At 50.3% G+C, this 21,534-nt stretch overlaps 2 protein-coding genes across 6 annotated transcripts in view; both read right to left on the reverse strand.

Moving 5' to 3' along the window:
- LOC131192807 (H-2 class II histocompatibility antigen, E-S beta chain-like) overlaps window positions 1-9,336 on the reverse strand; it is a 142,254-nt gene extending 132,918 nt beyond the window's left edge. For 3 of the 5 annotated variants that reach the window (XM_058172350.1, XM_058172344.1, XM_058172349.1), the window contains exon 1: window positions 9,166-9,336. In XM_058172350.1, the coding sequence (XP_058028333.1) occupies window positions 9,166-9,250 (85 nt within the window). In that variant the 5' untranslated portion in view covers window positions 9,251-9,336. Of the gene's footprint in view, window positions 1-6,432; window positions 6,703-9,165 lie in introns of all 5 variants that reach the window. The other 2 variants (XM_058172345.1, XM_058172351.1) reach the window with 1 other exon arrangement.
- A 4,896-nt stretch (window positions 9,337-14,232) lies between these two features.
- LOC131192656 (zinc finger protein 85-like) lies at window positions 14,233-20,933 on the reverse strand. Its single transcript, XM_058172012.1, has 5 exons — window positions 19,438-20,933; window positions 19,110-19,245; window positions 18,905-18,957; window positions 17,564-17,690; window positions 14,233-16,068 (listed from the first exon to the last, which is right to left on the reverse strand). Exons 1-5 carry the CDS (start codon window positions 20,878-20,880, stop codon window positions 14,444-14,446), a joined length of 3,384 nt encoding a protein of 1,127 aa, XP_058027995.1. The 5' UTR covers window positions 20,881-20,933; the 3' UTR covers window positions 14,233-14,443.
- Between the last annotated feature and the right edge of the window lie 601 nt (window positions 20,934-21,534).

Genomic DNA, 21,534 nt, shown 5'->3' on the forward strand with positions numbered 1-21,534 from the left:
ATTCTGGGGAGAGTTGAGGAAAGGTTGAGAGCCTCTCTTGGTGGCCAGAGAAAAGCTTTGGGCTCTCGGGGGAAGGAGACACCGGATCTCTCCGGAGAGAAAAGTAGCTCAGAAGTCAAAGAAAAAGGATGAGAAAATTCCCCCAAAGAGACTCAAGGAACATCCTGTGATTTCAAGTCTCCTAAACTGGAGCCGGACGAACAATTGGCTCTAAATACACAGAATATTCTTTTAAAACAAAAGAAATAAAAAGCATTGGGACTAAGAAAAACAGAGGCAATATTCTTGGCCTCTCCTTTGAAATATTTTCATTGTAGTAAAAATGATACTTTTGATGGAGGATTTCACAGGAAGAAATTACATTAATCCCAATGAAATTCAGGATCATTATTTTGAATTTTTATTAAAATTCAAAATTTTAATAGTTTTCACAAATAAATCCAGAGATTTTGGTCCCGTCCTTGAACCAGAAGAAGGAAGGGAGGAGAGAAGGGAGGAAAAGAGGAGGGGAGAATGGGCTTTGGAGTCTTTGGGCAGCTGATGAAGCTCCTTTCCCTGAAGGGAAAATCCCCCCTGAGACCCTCAAAAGGAGGAAGGAGGGAGAGAGGGAGGCCCTGAGAGGACCACAAAAGAGACACACTCACAACACCAACACAATTGTCAGGGGATCTTCCGGCCACTTTCAGGGATTATTAAAAATCATCAGATAAATTAGTATGTAGAAGAGAGGAAATTTCCATGTTAAATATTGCTGGAATGGGAATTATTTCAAATATGGCAGACAAGAAGAAAATTGAATTGATAGTAAGAAATAATTCAATGTTGAATATTGTCAATCAGGGGATTATTATCTCCAGGGAAACATCCTCTTTGGTGGTAAAAATATTTCAAACTATCTCTCAAATTTGAGAGAATATAATTTATTTATTTATTTACTAAATCCTAATATCGTATTACATGGATGTGATCAGTGGTGGGATTCAAATAATTTAACAACATGTTCTGTGAGCGTGGCTAGGTGGTCATGTGACTGGGTGGGCGTGGCTAATTCAATGTCACTCATATTAAGGGGGGCCTCGCCTGGCCCCTCCTCTCCCAGTCATTCCTTGTCACACACGGCCTCAATAGAATTTTTTTATTTTTTATTTTTATTGGCCAAGTGTGATTGGACACACAAGGAATTTGTCTTGGTGCATATGCTCTCAGTGTACATAAAAGAAAAGATACCTTCATCAAGGTACAATTCTATAGTTCTGTAAAAATGTTGTTCATCTTTTTTCAACTTTATTATCTACATACCATAGCTGTACTTTCATAGACCACTGAAAGATAGAAATGGCTCACATGCTTTGCCCAAGAGTGTGATAGGCAACAGGTTTTTAAGGGGCTGCCAGAATGAATGGGGAGGGGGGCCAATGTATTTTCCAGAGAAGCAGAAGACAAAACAAGAAGCAATGGATGGAAACTGAACAAAGAGAAGCAACCTAAAACTAAGGAGAAACTTCCAGACAGTAAGAACAATTAACCAGTGGAACTGCTTGTCTCCAGAAGTTCTGGGTGCTTCCACAATGGAGGTTTTCAAGAGGAGACGGGGCAGCCACTTCTCTGAAATGGTATAGGGTTCACCCCCCCCCCCAAGGTCCCTTCTAAGTGCTATTCTGTTATTCCGACATCTTTCCCAGTCTCTCTACTCAGATTTTGGCATCCTCAGTTTTCCTGCCTGAGCAGGGGGTTGGACTAGAAGACCTCCAAAGTCCCTTTCAACTCTATTATTCTGTTATTCCTGAGCTCAATAGCTAAGACTCTCATTGGGGCCCTATCTCTTTTGCTCCCTCTGGAACTGAGCTGCCTCTAAACAATCATTTTAATAAGATTTGTAGAAACCTGCAGTTGAAAGTTCTTCATGTCTCCTTACCCTGAAGACGCAATTTCATTTGGAATTTAATCCCAGACTGATTGTCCTTTTAGCATTTCTTCTGACACTTCTCCAAAATGCACCCCCAAGAAGCCACATGTCAAAAGGCAGCAGGGCTGCTGGTAGCCAAGGGCTAAGGCAGGATTTATCTCAGACCCTCACTGTCTCTTACTATAATCTCCCTCCCTCCCTCCCTCCCTCCCTCCTTCTCTCCTTTTTATTCCCATCTCCTTCCTTCTTTCCCCTCCCTTTTATTTCTTAGGGGAGAAGGTGAGTTCCCCCCCAACTTATTAAGAACCAGGGATGCTGGCTCAGATACCTGCTGCTTGTTTTTTCCCATAAGAAAAAAAGAAATTGCTGGCCCAGGGTCGGCATTGTAACATTTTAAGGATTTCAAAAGCTGTTCTTTTAACTTTGTGGTCTTGCTTTTTGGGACAACCCCCCCCAACCGCACCTCCTTTGTTTCCAAGAGAAAAAAAATCGGAGAAAGGGAGAAGAGGGGGGATGTTGGGAATCATTATGGCAATGGTCAGATAATTCTGCTTTGCATTAGCCATATAATCTTTTAGATAAGCAACATAAACTTGTAGATGTAGATTCTTCTCAGAATTGGATCATGTAGAAGAAAAAGTAGCAAGCAGACAAAGTTTCCATTGTACGTGTATTTCTGCATACCCTGTTCCTACCACATAACCATAACTGTGATGTTTCCATGTCTCGCTACATTTGAGCATTCTGTAACAAGAACCCACACCTGCTGTTGCAAACCGCTCAGAAAACGCTAACTACAGAGCCTGTCCGGGTAACACCGGACATGATAAGAAAACTGCTTTGCACACATAAAATATTCATCTTGCTCAGCTGTGCTTGCAACCATATTGCCACAATATGCATATCCAACCCAATGTGTCAATTTATGTGTGGTTAATCAGGATCACATGCTTGCCTTCTGTATCTCTGTAACCCACCCCTAACTAACCTCAATAAAAGAGTTTGTCTCGGGCTAGCTCGGGGCTCGCTCACCCCGAAGAGAATTGGACTCCGTGTCTTCGTTCTCACTCCGTCCGGCGCGAGGACTGCCCGGACCCTCTCGTGGCGAGCCCGCTGGCCGCGAGAAAAACCACAGGGGGAGAAAAAAAGCTACACACATACACAGAGAGGTTGGAGAGCTCTCTTGTTCTGTCTCTCTCCAAGCGGCCCGTGTGCACACAGATACCCCATTTGTGCTTCGTAGCAGAAAGAGGCGTGCTGTTTTGTTTGCCGCCAACAGATCCACTGAGTGACCTGATCGAAGCTGATCCCAGTGTAGGGGAGATTGCGGGGTTAGTTGGACCAGGCAAATTATCCCCCACTCCCTTCGCTATCAAAGTGGATCCTGCAGCTGCACTGCAATGTAGAAATGGGAAATGGAGCAGACAACACGAGGGAAGGAGATGCAGCAGGGAGAAGAGTTTGCCACCGCTTGCCCCACCCACCACCCACCAGAAGCCCCCACTTTCCCCAAGCGCTTCTTTGCTTACCTGATTTCCAGCTCCATAGCGGTTCTTGCTCTCATGTGCAGGAAAACAAAAGTTTGTGAGATTTTTCTCTTTTGCAAGAAGTTGAAATTGATTTTTTTTTTAAATTTACATTTATACCCCGCCCTTCTCTGAAGACTCAGGGCGGCTTACAGTGTGTAAGACAATAGTCTCATCCTATTTGTATATTTTTTATATACAAAGTCAACTTATTGCCCCCAACAATCTGGGTCCTCATTTTACCTACCTTATAAAGGATGGAAGGCTGAGTCAACCTTGGGCCTGGTGGGACTCGAACCTGCAGTAATTGCAGGCAGCTGTGTTTTAATAACAGGCTATCTTACAGCCTGAGCCACAATGCGGATTGATTGCACTTTATTTTTAGTCGCACTATCTTTTGTTTCCCTGCACAAGAAACATGACAGAGAAAGGCGATGGAGCTGGAAATCAGGTACGCTTCTGCCGCGCCCCCCCCTGCAATGCCAGAAGCTGCACGTCTTCCACGTCACCCCCAGAGCCCTGCAGCTTGCAATCGGTTGCAGAAGCCCCCTGAGTCCCATGCCCTCTCCTTCCCACCTCTTGTCGTGTCCCACTCCTCCGCTGACGGCCGGGTCAGGGAAATCCGAATCAGGCTTGCCTCTGCAGCTCTGCCCAAAGTCCTAGCAAAGTCCTCAGAGAAGGCAGGAGACCAGTAAGTGACTTCAGCAAGATAAGGACTTTGCCTGACTCAGAGACTGCCAGAAAGTAGATCCTTTATATAGGCCATGGGTGTGGCTCCATGACTCAGCACTCATTAAGGCCTGCCCTCCTTCCTCTGTTGCCTCCGCCTATCCAATCTTCTGATGAGGTCACTCCAATCAGCTGTTGGAATAAACCTCCTCAGGCTCACATGCTGTGGAGGAGGGAGGGGTCTAGCTGCTCCGTTTGCCTGGGCATGGAGTCAGGGCTGGGGCAGGAGATTCTCCTTCTTCTGCAGTTTGTGTGGGCATGGAGCCAGGACTTGGGCAGGCACATTCCTCAGTGTTCGGGAGCAGGTGAAGGCCCTGGCTGCTCTGAGGCGGGCAAGACACAACATAGCTTTCAGGCTGATCCCAGGAAGGCCAGGGCGGGATCCACCTGAGATCTCAGCCACTCGGTCCCATGGGCATGCAGGAAATCATGCGAGGGCTGGCCTGGCATCCTAGGTGAAGGGCAACATTCAGCAAGCAGTACCCAGGGACGCCAAGCCCTGCGCACTCGCTTCCTCCTGTGCGCACGCCCAGGGGGCAGGGCCAGGTGGGGGCGGGGCCAGTCAGCAATTTAACAACCGGTTCGGCCGAAGTGGTGAGAACCGGTTGAATCCCACCACTGCATGTGATCATCCTCCTAGCTTTGCTGGGAAGAATTTGGGAGTGAAAGTCAGTTTTGCCTCCAGACTGAATATGTGGAGAACAAAATCTCTGTCGGTTCCCCTGAAATAGTCAATAATTTAGGGCTGTTTTTTTCTCTTAAGGGAGAAACATCTTATTTCATTCTGTGGCAACAGATTATTTCTGGAGAACCTCCTGGGCTCTCAATGGGAACCTCAGACTTTTACAGTTGTTAAGTGAGAATAATTTAAAGATTTTTCAGTTTCCATCAAAGGAGTAAAATTTCCCTGGAAAGGCCGAATGGCAAAAAGTGCAGCTGGAATTTTTGATTTGCACAATGTTTGGCCTCTGAACCCCCATCAGTTGATAGAAATAAATAACATTATTATTCCACAGAGAATGTAAATTACACAAATAAATCTAGGCGATTTGCAAGGAATCTGGAAGAGAGAATGAAAGAATCTGAGGCTTCAGGGCTGAATGGAGGCCGGATTTCTTTCTTATGACCCCAAATTCAGTTTTAAGGTTTGTGGGAGTTTTTGGAGTCTCCCCCCCAAAATCAGGAGCCTCCCCAGGAAGGAAGACGGAAGGGATTTGGCTGCAGTGGAAGCTGAGTCTGGGACCAAAAAGGGGGCTTCAAGGGGGGCTTTTCTCCCAGACCCCCAAAATTGGCTGAAGAAAATTTCTCAGCCTTTGAATCGGCTTCTGCTCAAGGCAGAGGAAACGCCAGACCAGGATTCTGTGTGATTCAGGTTTGATTCATGATTATAAATTCTATCTGGATTGATTGATTATTTATTTATTATAATTTATTTTATTGTTTAGTTTATTTATTATTTAGCTTATTTATTCTATTCTTTAGTGTATTATTTATTAGTTAATTTTATTATCTATGTATTTCTTTTGTTATTTATTTTTTAATTTTGTTTATTTATTTAATTTTTCATTTAATTTTAATTTTTTTAATTTTTTTATTTAATTTTATATATATTTATTTTACTTACTTACTTATTGGATTTAAAAGATGCCGGAGTGGAAATGACTGAGAATAAAGAATAAATAGAACTAAGACCTGCAGAGAAAGGAGACCATCATCCGCTTTCACTGATTCCCTTTGAACGTTGATTGTTTTAATCCTAAAATCCCAAAGGCCCCAGAGGGGGAGGGAGCCCCTCCCTTACTGGCCTTCCGGAAAGGGATCCAAGTGGGGCTCTGGGGCCTTGCTGGCGGGGCCGAGAGGAGGAGGCGGCTGTAGGGCTGCTCAGAGGCCTGAATCCCCCTTTTAATTAATGTTTTAACCATCTTTGCCTTTGAAATCTAAAATTGCATATGGGCTGTTTTTGTGGTTTGATATTTTTTTCTCTGCTGCCTCCCAGGATCCCTCTGGGAGCTTTTAATGTTGGTGAATGAATGAAGTGGATCCCTTGGAGGGATCGAATCAAAGGGATCCCAGATTCCGGGCAGGAGGAGATCTTGGGGGGGGGCTTGGGAGGAAAAGGGAGAGTGATGGGAATGATGGTCGGAGGAGGAATTTGAGGGAGGAGAATAAAAAAGGAGGAAAATCTTCATCCGGGAGAATCTTCATCAATCCAGGGAAGGAAAAAGGGGGTCTCGGGATCCCCTCCCCCAAAATCCGCCCCCCCAGATTCACCTCTTCGGCCAACCACAGAATTGCTCTGGAGAGCCTCATAGTCGTGCCGGCAGCGATCCACGGAGGCCTTCTTGTACTGCAGGAGCTGCTTATCTCTGTTCCAAGCGTCCACATCCACCTTCCCAAACTCCGTGACGGCCACGTACTTCCCGAGGTCGCTGTCGAAGCGGGCATATTCCTGCCGGTCGTAGAAGTTCCTGTACAGGAACCTCACCTGCTGCGTCCCGTTGAGGAAGCGGCACTCGAACTTCTCCTGGACCAGGAAATGGGCTGCGGAGGGGAGGAGGAGGAGAAGGAAGAGGAGGAGGAAGAAGGCCTATTATAATTTGGTTTTTAATTTTGCTTTCAAATTTGTGTCTGTATTTTGTATTGGTTTTAATATGGCTGTACACCGCCCTGAGTCCTCCGGGAGAAGGGCGGAATAAAAATTAAATTATAAATAAATAAATAAAAAATAAAGGGCGCCAGGAGGGACTCCAGGGCCCATCGCTCCCAGCGGTCAGTAGAGCAAGGGGGGATCTACGCGTGAAGGGAGGGTGGCTGGAGACCTTCCTTGGAGAGACTGGAGGAAGACGCTCCCTAGAGGAGGGAAAGGGAACTGTCAGGCTTTCTTTGATTATATCTAGGAAAGAATACACCTTGACTTCATTTGAAAATAAAGAAAAGTACTTTTACTAGGTACATCTGGATTGCAGCAGTATTAAGTTGAATCTGAGACAAAATATGGTTAACAATCTATAACCCCCCTATTTCTCCCTCCTCTTCCCCAAGAGGTCATCAGGTCTGGTCCAATGCCAGCTCCTTCCCGGGGCCCCCGTGGTAATCTTCTTCCGCAGGTCTCTGGCTGTCAATCATATCAGGAATGCAATGTCTGTTAGAGTTCGCGCTCAAACATTCCTGTTGAATTCAAAACATTAATCTCCCCTCCCCCCTTAATTATGTCAGACCAACACTCTTAAAGGGCCCTCTCTACTTAACTTGAATCCAAGAGCTATTTACATTAGAAATAAAATCCCATGCTATCTAACAACTGAATATAAGGAATACAAAAAGATATGAAGATTGGAGTGGAGGCTGACAGGAACTCTCTCAGTCAGAGAGGAAGGTAGACTTGCTGGGGGGGTCTAGAGTTGGGGGGGCAGAGGAATAAGAGGGAGGGAGGAAGAGGGGAGGAAGAAAGAGGGAGGGAGGAAGGGGAGGAAGAAAGGGGAGGAAGAAAGAGGGAGGGAGGAAAGTGGGAGGAAGAAAGAAGGGCTGGAGGAAAGAGAGGGAGGGAGGAAGAGGGAGGAAGAAAGAAGAGGAGGAAGAAAGAGGGGAGGAAGAAAGAGGGAGGGAGGAAGAGGGGAAGGGGAGGAAGAGGGAAGGAAGAAAGAGGGAGGAAGAAAGAGGGAGGGAGGAAGAGGGGAGGAAGAGGAGGAGGAAGAAAGAGGGAGGGAGGAAAGTGGGAGGGAGAAAGAGGGGAGGGAGGAAGAGGGGAGGAAGAGGGAGAGGGGAGGAAGAGGAGGAAGAAGAGGGAGGGGAGGGAGGGAAGGAAGAAAGAGGGAGGGAGGAAGAGGGAAGGAAGAAAGGGGAGGAAGAAAGAGGGAGGGAGGGTGGGAAAAGGGAGGCAGAATCGAAAGCTGGATCGAAAGAGGCCGGGACTATGGGGGAGGGGCTAAGGGAACTTTCTAGGGAAAGTTAATAATTTCTAGGGAAGCTAATAATATCCACACCTCCCACTCTCTCTTCCTTTGGGGGGGGCAGGGAATATGGGGAGGGGGCACAATGAGGACATCTAGACTGACTCTCCCGGGGGTCTCCAACCTCTTCAACCCCCACCTTCCATGGGTCGCCCCAACTTTCCTTCTTCCCCAGAATCTTCAGCCCACCTCCCTCCCTTTGGATTGGAGGATTCTTGGGGATCGCAGCCAGTGGGGGGGTTTCAATTTGTTTACTACGGGTTCTATGGGCGTGGCTTGGTGGGCGTGGCAGGGGAAGGATCCTGCAAAATCCCCATTCCCACCCCATGAGTTGGGACTCGGGAGGCAGAGAATAGATGCGGGCGGGGCCAGTCATAATTTTTACTACCGGTTCTCCAGAACTGCTCAGAACCTGCTGAAACCCACCTCTGGATCACCCCTGTTTCCTCTCCCCCTCCCCCTCCCCCAAAAGACCCCCTGCAGCCCCCCCAGAGCCTCTCAAAGGGGGGAGTCTCCAGCCTCCTCCCCAAGGGGAGGTTTTGAGAGCCAATTGAGGGGAGCAACTCAGAGCCCCCAAATTCTCTTCTCCCACTACTCCCCCCTCCCTCTCCAGGTCCGGCCCCCATTAAGGGACGGAAGCCCCCCTCTTGCCTGACCGTCAAAGCCTCAATTCTGAGATTCAGAAGAAAAAGGGAAGTTTCTGAAGAAGCCAAAAGACTTTTGCTCAAATGCCTCTTTTTCCTTCTGGGGATTCAGGGCTGGAAATGCCTCAGTTTCCCTCTTTCGCTTTTCCTCCCCTTCCTCTTTCCATGCAGCCCCCTCCCACCCAGGCACTGGAGGGGGAGCGGGAGAGGCTGCGACCCCCACCTCGGCTACAATCGGAGAAGGGGGGAAGGGATCCCTCTCCGTCCTCCTGGGGGGTATGTGGGAAGGAAAGGGGAGGAGACCACGCAGAGATCCAGGTTGTTGGAGGCTCTGGAGACCCATCGGCTTTCTCCCCCCACCACCAGCATCCTTCCCAACCCCCTCCTCCCCCGCCCAGCCCCCTCCTTACCGGGGGTCTCCTTCCCCCCTTCGCTTCCGGGGATCCTGGCCAGCGCCCCCACCAGCAGCATCAGGGGGACCCCAGGGAAAGCCATGGATGCTGCCCCACAAGCGCCCCAAAGGGAGAGGAGAAAGACGCGGAGGCTCCCAGCCCCAGAGGCGGAATCGGGGGGTCTGGATTGGGGGGGGAGGAGTTTTCCTCGGACTTCGGAATTGGGAGTGTCCAGAAGGAGCAGGAGGACCAATGGGAATTCTCCTTTCAGCAGCGTCATCGGTCTCCGGGCAGAGCCTCCCTTGACTTCGCCCGATGGAGGAGATAGTTCCCCGCAGAGAGAGAAGCGGAGAAAGTGGGAGGGGGAATAAGTTCAGTCTTGGGGGGCTGCATTCTAGGGGGTGTTTCATGCCAGCTCCGGAGGGGAAAGTGGACTTCCTTTTGCGCCCCCCCCATGATTCTCCTCCAATCTCCCTTTCTCTGAGAGTCTGGAGGGGCGGACTAGATGCCCTTTTAGGACCTGCCGAGACTCTGGAAGGGCAAAGCGGATCCAGAGGTCGAGGGGTCCTTCTGGGCTCCCCCTCCCCGCTCAGTCTGGAAGGAGGGAGCCCCCAGCAGCTGCACCGGGTGACAAGGGGGGAGGCGCAGCCCCACAGCCAGCCAGGACTTGGGAGTCACACACTCCCCCCAATCCGAAGGGAACCCAGGAAAACCCTCAGCTGACAGTCCATGCAGGAAGAGGCGGAGGGGATCTGCAGGGATCCCTCCTAATCCCCCCGGATCCTCTCCCCAGCCTCCCTCCCACTCTTTCACGGGGGAATCTCCTTAGGGATCTCTTGGCTTCACAAGAGAAAAGGGCGATTCCCTTCCTTGAAACGCGCGTCTCTCTTGCTCGGAACGTCTGGACGAAGCGGCTCCATCATTCCTGCCGGTTCTTCTCTGCCAGGGAACTCCACCTTTGGCCTGCAAGGCTCGGGAGAGAAAAGGGATTTGACGGGGAGAATTCCGGATTCTGTTTGAAGAGCTTTGTGGGTCCAGAGGTGGGCTGGGTCCTTTCCAGGGATGGGGGGCTGGAGGGGTCAAACTCCCCCCTGGCCCAGCACCAGCCTCAGCAGGCCAGAGACAGATTCCCCCCCCCCGCAGCTGAAGGAGGCGGCAGAGTCCGAATCTGCCCCACAGTTGTGTATCTGGACACAGCCAGTCGCACAAAGTATCCCCAGATCCAGGCAGCCTCTGTGGGGCATCCATCCCTCCCCTGACCCAGGCAGAACTTCTGGGCTACTTTCATGCTTCTCCCCCCCACAAATATTGCACTTTTCTTTGAGGTCTCTCTGCCATACACACACACACACAGAGTTTCTTCTTCAAGCCCCAACAGCTGCAGAGGCTCTTGGGCTTCGCTTCCCCAGCCTGAAGCGTTGGGCTCCTCCGAAGCGGAACTGAGGAACTGGCCAGAATCCAGCAGGCAACAAGCCTCCATTCTTCATCACGGCAGCTCAGGGACTCTCCTCCTCCTCCTCCGCCCCATGGCTGAGCCTCCAGGTGGGGCAGCCACAAGGTCCTCTGGCCCACCAGAAGTGGCTGAAGGACCCAAATTCTCCCCCTTGGGACCCCTTGTGTGGAGACCCTCCCTGCTCTCTGGGGGAGGCTCTGGGGGAGGAAAGATGGAGGGAAAGAGAGGAAAAGGGGGACCAGCATTTGGGGGGGGAGGGACTCAGTTGCAGTAATGGGGGGAGGACACTGTTCAGAAGACCTGGAGGAGGAGGTGGGGGAGGGGTCTCCCCAGAGAAAGTCTATCCATGGGTGGCTAAGCATTGACACCAACTTGAAGGCATGTAACCATCATCAAACAACCTGATTATAGTTCTCTGTTCCTTTCTCCATCAGTTGAAGCACATTGAAGAACATAGTCCTTGACTTACAACCGTTCATTTAGTGGCGTTTGATGTTGAGTTGGGGGGCTTCCAATGTACCCCCATCATGGCTCTGTGCTTCTTTTCCCCCTTTTATATCGACCCAAATGCATTTGAGGAGTTTTTCAGCTTTCTTCTGTTGTGTTTCTAGAGTGGTTTGGTTATTTTTTATATATAACTAGCCGATTACCCAGCGTTGCCCAGGTATTTTTTTATCCCAATCTTGTATTAGACAGGAAAAGGAATGAATTATATCTTTAGTGTCAAATCAAAGCCATTCTATTTACAGGGTTTTAAAAGTATAAGCACAGTATACAGATTATGAAGTAAAATATTATTCAAATTAAGTATAATATTAATTTAAGACAAAACTTGATTATAAACAACATTTGTAGTTTCACCTCCAGGAGCAAGAATAAATAAACTCTGTGGTGAACCCACCCTTGAGCAAGCAACATAAAGTTTTCCGTGGGAGAAACATGGTGATCTCCAATCCCCTCCACAGGACTTCATAGACTTTCCCTGTGACTTATTGATCCTCATTGAGAATGCAAGTCTCCATTTTTTTCTATAATTTTTTCAATTTTTTTCCCAGAGAGTAAGTCATCTGTGTCCCAAGTTTGGTTGAAATTGCTGACCCTCCCCTCCCATCACCCAGGAACCGCCTCCGGAGTAGCTCCAGCCGTTGCTCCCTCCTCCTCCTTACTCAGCCCCCCACCCCCCGGCGAGGAAGGGATTCTTCCCCTCCCCCATGTGAGGCCAGAGGCCCCTTTCAGGAAAGGACCAGGCGCCCCTTCAAGGGCCCCCTGGGCAGTTTGGGAACCTAAGCGGACATCTAGTCCACCCCTCCAGGCACCCAGAGGAAAGTCTGGCTGAGAATCGTGAAGAGAGCAAAGAAAGTGGGGGGGTCCCTTCCGGGCCTGCCCTGAACCCCCCCTCCCTCCCTTGAGCTCCCAAGACTGCACTGCTCCCCCCTCCCACTTTCTCCGCTTCTCTCTCTCTCTGCGCTCAACTCTCTCCTCCGTCAGGTGAGGTCACAGAAGACTCTGCCTGGAGACCGATGACGCTCAAGCAGGGAGAATTCTCATTGGTGCTTCCGCTCCTTCTGCCCTCCCCCAACTCAAAACTCCGAGAAAAAGGCTTCCTGCACCCCAATTCAGAACCGCCGATCCCTCCTCTGGAGCTGGAAGCATCTGGCAGGGACCCCCCGCCTCCCCTCCCCCCCCCGTTTATTGAATGTGAAGATTCTCCCGTGGGAAGTTTCTGCGCTGGGTGAGAAGAGGGGAGGGGCAGCGCCGCAGCCAGCCAGGACTTGGGGGTCACAGACAGACACCCCCCAATCCGAAGGGAAGCCCCGGAAAACCCTCCGCTAAACCAGGAAGAGGCGGAGGGGATCCGCAGGGATCCCTCCTAGTCCAGCCGGATCCTGCCCCCAGAGCCTCCCCCCTTCCCCGGGGAATCCTCCGCTCGGCTCTCTCGGGAAAGGCGCCGCTTCGCTTCGCGGGAGAAAAACGGGATTTCCTTCCTTGCAACCCGCGTCTCTCGTGCTCGGAAGGTCTGGACGAAGCGGCCCCTCCAGGTTTCCCGCCCCTCGACCCCAAATGCGAGGGATCCCCCCTCTTTCTTTCTGTGGGTCGGGATCCCCCTTTTCCTGGCAAAGCAGCCCCGGATGAGGGTCCCGGAATCAAGTTCGGCCGTTTCTCCTCCGCTTTCCGCTCCTTTCCTCGGAGACCTTCCGCGTCTTTGCCAGAATGAGAAAGCGATGAGTTAAAGGCAGCCACCGACACGCCCCACTCAGCCCCTCCGGAGCCCCACACAGCCCCGGCACCACAACTGTCGCCCCCAGAAGGGAAGAGAACCCCAGAAGGGAAATCGGGGCGTCTGAATTGTGGGGAGGAAGCATTATTTTCTCTCTCTCTCTCTCTCTGCGTTTGGACCAATGGGAATTCTCCCTTCTGCAGCGTCATCAGTCTCCGTGCAGCGTCCTTTGTGACTCCCCCCGATAGAGGAGAGAGTTCGGGGCAGAGGCAGAAGCGGAGAAGGTGGAACCTTTGCAGTCTTGGGGGGCTGCAGCTCAAAGCGGGGGGTCCCTTGGCAGTCCCAGAGAAGACCATCCCTTCCTTTGCTCTCCTCGCGGTTCCCAGCCGTTTTTCACCCGCCTTTTCTCTGAGGGCCTGGAGGAGTCGACTAGATGCCCTTTAAACTTTCTTAAGCCCCCCCTCCCTCCTGTCCCTGGAGTCCGTGGAAAGGACCAAGCCCAGCCAGACACTCTCGGGCTCAGCTGGAGGAGGCTCCCCCAAGGGAGAAGGTGGCTATTGGGGGGGATTTTCATCCTTCTTTTGTTGCATTTCTATAGAGGGGAAATGATTTCTTAACATCAGTGCAACCCCAGCCCTTCTTTTATTAGGACTCTTTATGCCAATCATAGCTGTCATCCCACCAAGTTTTAGTGATGCCACTGATACCAACTTATTTGCCTTTCTGGGTAAGAATATTAAGTTTACCTTGCTTGTTTCCCATGCAGATAGTCCTCAACGTATAACCATTTGTTTAGCAATGGTTTAAAGTTATAAGGGCACTGAAAAACGTGATTTACAACACTGGTCCTCCTATTTAAGAGTCATCGGCATCCCTCTAGGCACAGAATCAAACTCTGGGCACTTGGCAACCATCAAGTCTTCATGGCAGCTACAATATCCTGGCGACATCAGTTCAGAAGCTTCCGACAAGCCAAGTTAATGGGGGAAGCCAGGATTCACTTAAAAAACACAATTCACTCAACAACTGCAGTGACTTAACAATTGTGGCAAAAAAAAAGGTTGTAAAATTGGACACAACTCATTTAACACTTGCCTTGCTTAGCAATGGAAATTCTGATCTCAATTGTGGTCATAAATTGAGGATGACCTGAATTCTGTATGTTGGTGTCAAAACATCTGAGACCGTGAATGTCATAAACACAAAGCATAAATTAAATTAAATCATTGTATTTTTGGGGGAGTGCAACAGTGTTGACACATTAACATGGCAAAAGCCCCTTCAAAGCCAATTCATCTTATATAAACTGCCTCCCCCTCGTTAGAAATCTTCCCCTCCCCCCACAGTAAATTTATTCTCTCTTGTGGTTGCAGGTTTCAGGTTTTGGCAAAAATCAATCTTAGGGCAGCCAGGATTCATGATTCAGATAATATATATTTTTTTGTTCCTACCAAGAAGACAAGATGTTCCTCAAAAGAACCGGGTGAAGTCTAGTCTAGGCCATCCCACTAGAGGGGATCTTTGCATGGGAAGGAAGCCGCCTGCTTCACGGAAGCTCTCCCTGCAGTCCACTTCCACACATGGAGGTCTGAATCCTTTCTGTGAAGCTAAACGTCCATTCATTCCTACGGCTTCTCCCCCAGGTGGATCCTTTGATGGGACGAGAGTTCACTGCTCCTCTTGAAGGTTTTCCCACATTCCGTGCACTGATGGGGTTTCTCTCCTGTGTGGATGTTTTTATGGGAAAGGAGGTGGCTGCTTTGACGGAAGCTTTTTCCGCACTCCGCACACTTAAATGGCTTTTCCCCTGTGTGGATCCTCCTATGGCAGGTAAGCTGGCTGTTCCTTCTGAAGCTCTTCCCGCATTTGACACATTTATACGGCCTCTCGCCCAAGTGGATGGTTTTATGGGAAGCAAGTTCACTACTTTCCCTGAAAATTTTCCCACACTCTACACATTTATATGGAGTCTCACCGGAATGAATCCTTTTGTGGGAAGTCAGCTGAGAACTCCAAGAGAAGCTTTTTCCACACTCCATACATATGTACGGTCTCTCCCTCGGGTGGATTTTCCTATGGGAAGTGAGCTCAGTGCTGCTCCTGAAGGCTTTTCCACATTTCAAACATTTGTGTAATTCTTCTAATGTGTGGATCCTTTTATGGGAAGAAAGCTCACGGCTGCCTCTGAAGCTTTTCCCACACTCTATGCATCTATAGGGCTTCTCTCCCGTGTGGATCGTTTTATGGGAAGCGAGCTGGTAGCTCCAGAAGAAGTTCTTCCCGCACTCCATGCATTTGTATGGTTTCTCTCCCGAGTGGAGTCTTTTATGGTAAGCAAGCTGGCTGTTCCTTCTGAAGGTCCTCCCACATTCGATGCATTTATAAGGTTTTTCTCCTGTGTGGACCCTCCTGTGGGAGGTCAGTTCACTGCTTCCCCTGAAACCCCTCCCACATTCCAGGCATTTATAAGGCCTCTCCCCGGTGTGGATCCTTCTGTGGGAAGTCAGTTCGCTGCTCCTCCTGAAGCTCTTCCCACACTCCAGGCATTTATAGGGTTTCTCTCCTGTGTGGATCATTTTGTGGGAAGTGAGCTGGTAGCTCCACAGGAAGTTCTTCCCGCACTCCATGCACTTGTACGGTTTTTCTCCCGCATGGAGTCTTTTATGGTAAGCAAGCTGGCTGTTCCTCCTGAAGCTCCTCCCACACTCAGAGCACTTATAAAGTTTTTCCCCTGTGTGGATCCTTTTATGGCAAGTCAGGTCATTGCTCCAGCTGAAGCTCTTCCCACACTCCAGGCATTTGTAGGGTTTCTCCCCTGTGTGGATCCTCCTATGGGAAGTGACCTGGCTGCTGCTCCTGAAGTTCTTCCCACACTCCCTACATTTGTAGGGTTTCTCCCCCATGTTGATTCTATCACGCAGAGAAAGAATGAAAGTCCAGCTGTAACTTCTTTCACCTTCCCTGTTCTGATCCTCTTCTTCTTTAGTGGGGGTTCGATCATCTTCATTTAAATCTAATTTTTCTCTGAATGTTTTCACACTTTTCCCAAAACACTTTATCTTTTTTCCTTTGGAAAGGTGCAGGGCTGCTCCGTCTTGAATTTCATGGCACTGAATAGCAGAAAACTTTCTGCTTCCATCCTTTGATCGGTTTCTCTCGTGACTTTTTAGTTCCGTCTGGTCTCTTCCTTCTTTGCGTCTGAGAGCTTCTAGTATTTGCCTATAGCACGTGTTCTCTTGCCCAACAGTATCTTCAGGGAAAAAGAAAAAAGTTTGTGTTTAAACTAACAGAAGGGAAAAAAATCACCAAAAACACGATTGAGAATCCCCAATTATGCAAATCCCAAAAACCTCTCTAATATTTTTATAGTAGCTATTCTGACTCACATAAAATAATTTTAGAGACCTGATGCAGGCTCCTATAAATTTTACTGTTATAAAATAGCATGGGATGGAAATTTATATTTCATGGGTAGCAGAAACAATTTTAAAAGCCGTTTATCTAAAACAATACTGTAAGCTGGGGTTAGTATATTTGTAATAGTATATTAGCAAGATATTCTTGCTATCTATGATTTTCTCTTTATCCTGCACTAGATATCTTTTCCCACACATTCTCTTCTTACCACCAAGTTCTCGGTTCAGATGGAAAAAAATCTGAAGTCCTCACTCAATATATGTTTCCAGGACAAACAAACCACCAGTCACTATGTGGTGTCAAACTGGGTTTTACTTCCATTACAAAAGACACTTTCCCAGGAAAACTAAAACTTTCAACTCAGTCATAAACCACCAAGAAGGCGTTTTATGGAATGTTTTATCAGTCAAGGAATGTTTTATCAGTCAAGAAAAGATCCTGGGAGGCAATTAGAAATCCTGCATAGCAGAAGATAGTAATCCAGGGCTATCAAACTCCTGGCTGGATCACACGGTGGCCACGCCCATGCCCAGTTTAGTGAAGGGGGGGGAAAGTTTGGATACATCATGTGACGCTGCCATGACGATGTGAGTTTGACACCCCTGTAATAACCCCCTAGGAAAAAAGTATTCCTTTGCTCTATTAAAAACACTTATGTCCATATAGTCCAGCCCCATAACCTCATAGTTACGCCTGACTTCACTAGGCGTATGATTTGTTGCATCTGGTTTGCTCTGTCCAATCACAAGGATTAGTTTCAATTAGTCAGCCAAGGGAGGCTGTAGCCGCTCCCCTTTATAGGCCTGTCTCTGCTTCCAGCACTGTCCCTCAACTACTCTGGGCTTCAGTGTCAGGTGTCTTGGAACTGGTAGAGGAGAATTTTTATAGAATGGATCTTCTCCTTCTCCCAGATACAAGATTCAGACTATTTACTGAATCTGCACTACTATTAATCGTTTCATAGTTCCCATCGCCAATCTCTTTCCACTTATGACTGTATGACTATAACTTGTTGCTGGCAATCCTTATGATTTATATTGATATATTGATCATCAATTGTGTTGTAAATGTTGTACCTTGATGAACGTATCTTTTCTTTTATGTACACTGAGAGCATATGCACCAAGACAAATTCCTTGTGTGTCCAATCACACTTGGCCAATAAAAAATTCTATTCTATTCTATTCTATTCTATTCTATTCTATTCTATTCTATTCTATTCTATTCTATTCTATTCTATTCTATTCTATTCTATTCTAAGATGCAGTAGGGTTTATGCCAAAGAGCCGGTTCCACAAAATGCCTTTTCTACATGCCTGTCCCCTTACCCACAGAGGCCACATTCCTCAGGTTCTCCCTCATGACTTCCCCATGCAGGGCTTTTTGCCGGGGATCCAGCTGAGTCCACTCTTCCTTGGAGAAACACACAGCCACCTCCTCAAAAGATACAAGACCCTGGAAAAGTAAAAAAACAACAACAACCTTTTCTCCATTAGTAATCCAGGAAGGCTTTGCAACTCATACCCTTTGTTCAACAAATTCCCCAAGCAAAGATTGGGGATGGATTATTATCTGAGAGAAAAGAATATACATAGCTTGGTGTTGAGCTGAGCTTGGTGGTTTGATAGCAATCATTTCATTTCATTACCTGGCTCATCAACACAAGTGAGTCTGAGGTTTTCTCTCTTGTTTTTATACAGTAGCTTGTCCTGCCGGTATTGGATGGTGGAGGGGGATGGTTTTCTTTTGATAGCTCCTGGATTACAGTATTGTTTTCTGTATGATTTATTTATTAACCCAAATTATAAATCTTTACTGTTAAAGTGAATATGGGCAGTTTACAGATAACTATGCAATCCATACCAAAAAAAACCCCCAAGATTAAAGAGTTAAAAAGAGGGAGGGAACACCCTTCAGCCACCAACCACCCTGTCGTGTCCCACTCCTCCGCTGATGGCCAGGTCGGGGAAGTTCGTATCAAGCGTGCCTCTGCAGCTCTGCCAAAGTCCTATCAGAGTTCTCAAGGCAGGCAGGAGACCAGGAAGTGACTTCAGCAATCCAAGTTAGACTTTGCCTGACTCAGAGAATGCCAGAAAGCAGATCCTTTATATAGGCCATGGGGTGTGGCTCCATGACTCAGCACTTATCCAGGCCTGCCCCTCCCTTCCTTTTGCTGACGTCACCTCTCTACTCTCCGGAAGCGAGGATCTCTCCAGCCTCCAGCTGTTGGTAATCTTAGCTCATGACTGGCTTCACATTCTTCAGGCTCACATGCTGTGGGGGAGGGGTTTAGTTGCTCCGTTTGCCTGGGCATGGTGCCAGGACTGGGGGCTGAAGGAACGTCAGCCCTTCGTCTTGCTCGGCCTGTCTGGGCATGGTGCCAGGGCTGGGGGCTGGAGGCATTCCAGGACATTCTTCCAAACTACCAGCGTCCGGCAGGAGATAAGAGGGGCCCGGCTGCGGTGGGGGGAGCGAGCGAGACACAACACACCCCCAGGATTGTGTACTACTCTTGAATCCCTGTGCCAGTCGATAAGAGCATGACTTGAAAGGGATCTCTCAATAAATTCTGCCACGTGCCATTTCAGGCTGCTTTAAAGAGCAGTAACACTGCTGAGTCCCAGAGGGAGAGAGGACTTCAAGTGATCTCCGAAACGTTTCTCTCCTACCTGAACTGGAGGTTCAGCCACTCTTTCAGTTCCACCAGGAAAAGGTGATGATCCTAGAAACAACAAAGGTATACTTTGATTCCTGCATGGGGCCCTCGTAGAGCTAAAGCAGAATTTTAAAATATTACGTGAAAAACTCGAGACGATGTAAGAGCATTGAGACATTTCTTGAGAATGTCAGGTTCCTTGGAAAGGCTCCCTTTACCTTCTGAGGTGTCCCAACTTGGATCTTCTTGAGGGATCCCCCTGAAAGGCAGCTCTTGAGACGCATCTGACAGATCCTTCCTCCATTTAGGATGCCTGGGGATGGTCTCCAGAAAGGACTGCTGCACCTGACGTACCTGGAGATGGAAAAGAGAAATAAAGGTTATGATAAAGTCTCTCAACTTTGCAGACTCTGTTGCCCCTTGATACAGATGGAACAATGGAGCAAGTGCCCCAAATACATGTTCTGAGGGGGGGGGGATGGAGAAAATGCTCAATTCAAAGAAACTCCTTATTCATGCATAGCTTTGGAGAGAATGTTTTCTCACCTGCAGCTCCTTCTCCGCCTGGCTCAGCAGGAAGCCTTCGGCCAGGGCCACCGCCTGGGCGCTGGTCTCTGCACCACACTCCCGCACCCAGCTGGCCATCTCTGCAGGAAGCATGGCCAGCAGCTGCTCCAGGATCACCAGGTCCAGCATTTGCGCCTTGGTCTTCTTCTCCGGCTGCAGCCAATCCCGGCAGAGCTGATGGAGACGGCTGCACATCTCCCGTGGGCTCTTGCCCCACATGTCCAAGGGCAGGAGGCTGACCTTCTCCCTGGTGGTTTCCCGCAAGGCATCCCGCAGCTCTTCCACCTTCTCCCAGAGGGCTTCCTTCAGGGAGGAGTTCTGCAGGGCGCTCCTCAGGGAGTCCACCCCGGCCAGCAGCTCCTCTGCCTGCTTCAGTGTGTCGGACCAGAAGGCCAGCGCCTGTGTCTCCAGGGCCGCCGCTTTCTCCCACAGGAGATGGGCCTCCTTCACAGGCGCCTCCTGGCCGGCTCTACGCAGGACCGCCTCACCTTGCCCCAGGGGCACCTGCCGGAGGGTCTGGCGAAAGGCTTTGGCTTCTCTCCGGGCCTCCTCCGCCTCCTCCAGCGGGCCGGCCCACAAGCCCTTCTCCAGGCAGGCCACCTCCCAGCAGTCCGTCTTCCGCAGCAGCACCTCCGCCTTTTCCAGCATGGGCTGCAGTCCTTCCAGCGGAGCCTCCCTCAGGCCAGTCCGCAGCCCCTCCAGCTCCCTCCGCAAGGCCTCAGCGCTCTCGGCCCAGCCTTCTTCCTCCAGCGCCTCCCGCAGGGCCAGCAGCTGCCGAGCCCGGGCGCGCCCTTCCTTCCGCACCGCCCGGCCCAGCTCCCGCAGGCTCTCCCAAAGGCGGTCGTCCAGGAACGCCGCAAGGGCCACCTCCAGCTTCCGCGCGGCGCGCACCGGCCGCCCCCGGCCCTCGGCCGCCTCCAGCTCCGCTACCACGGCCAGCAGCGCCTCCCGCAGAGCCGCCACCTTCTCCACCGAAGTCGTGGCTGCGGCTGCCGGCTCGGGCGGCACCGGCGGCTCTTTGTCCTCGCTCGGCGCCTCCTCCTTCGCCGCAGCTCCTTCGCCGCCCGCGGCAGACGCGGCCGCTCCACTCGTACCGCCGCAGGGCTTCCTCCGCCGGGCCCGCCGGGCCGCCTCCCTCTCGCCGCGCGCCTGGAACCAGCGGAGCAGCGCCATCTCCAGCCTCAGGAAGCCCTGGAGCCGCTGCTGCTCCGCCTCCGAGAGCGCCGCGTCCCGGGCCAGCAGAGCGTCCCTGCCCCGCCGGGCCTCGCTCAGCTGCGCCCGGAACCGCTGGAGGTTCGGCTGGCCCAGGTTGACCTCCCAGCGCCAGCGCGCCCGCACCGGCTCCGAGACCCGCTGCGCCAGCAGAGCCTCCACCTCGGCCAGCCGCTCCGGGGAAACCTCCGCCGCCGCCGCCGCCGCCATCGCCGATGCTGCTGCGCGCGACCCCGACCCCGCTGCGGCCGCGAGAGCGCGCACAGCGACACACCCCACCCCCACCCTACCCACCCACCCCCGCTGGCGAGGAAGGCGGGGCGGAGCAACCCTGAGCCCCGCCCCTCCGCCGACCCCGCGCGCTGCCTTCCGGCTCCCAGCAGCCGCTTTCTGGGACTTCAACTCCCAGAATTCCCTTGTCAGCTTCTCGCTCCGCCTCCGGAGCCGCGAATAAAAGGCCCTTTTCGGCGTTGTTGATCTTTTAACGGCCGCGACCCTCAACGATCTTCTACGGCCCTCAAAAAGGTCGAGATGGCGACTCAAACGGCGTCGTTTTGGCTTTCTGGATCTCATCCGCCCAGCCTGATAAACGGACTAATTCAATAATCTGAAATAAAAAGCCTCTTTCCAAGCGGTTCCTACCTCGGTTTGGGCGATTTCCCTCACGGGGCGTCCGTCCCCTTCCCGCCTGTTTCTTTTTCGGCGCTTCTGGGCGCCGAGGTCAATTTTCAGGCCAATTTTACCTCAGGAAAGAATTCAGTATTATTCTGCCTCCCTTTCTCAAATTACCGTTTGAGGTAATCTCACTATTATATGCTGAGGTAACCTAAAGTTAAAAAAAAATAATAGTAAGCAACCTTACAG

The sequence above is a fragment of the Ahaetulla prasina genome, chromosome 2 (assembly GCF_028640845.1).
Source record: "Ahaetulla prasina isolate Xishuangbanna chromosome 2, ASM2864084v1, whole genome shotgun sequence".
Lineage (NCBI taxonomy): Eukaryota > Metazoa > Chordata > Lepidosauria > Squamata > Colubridae > Ahaetulla > Ahaetulla prasina.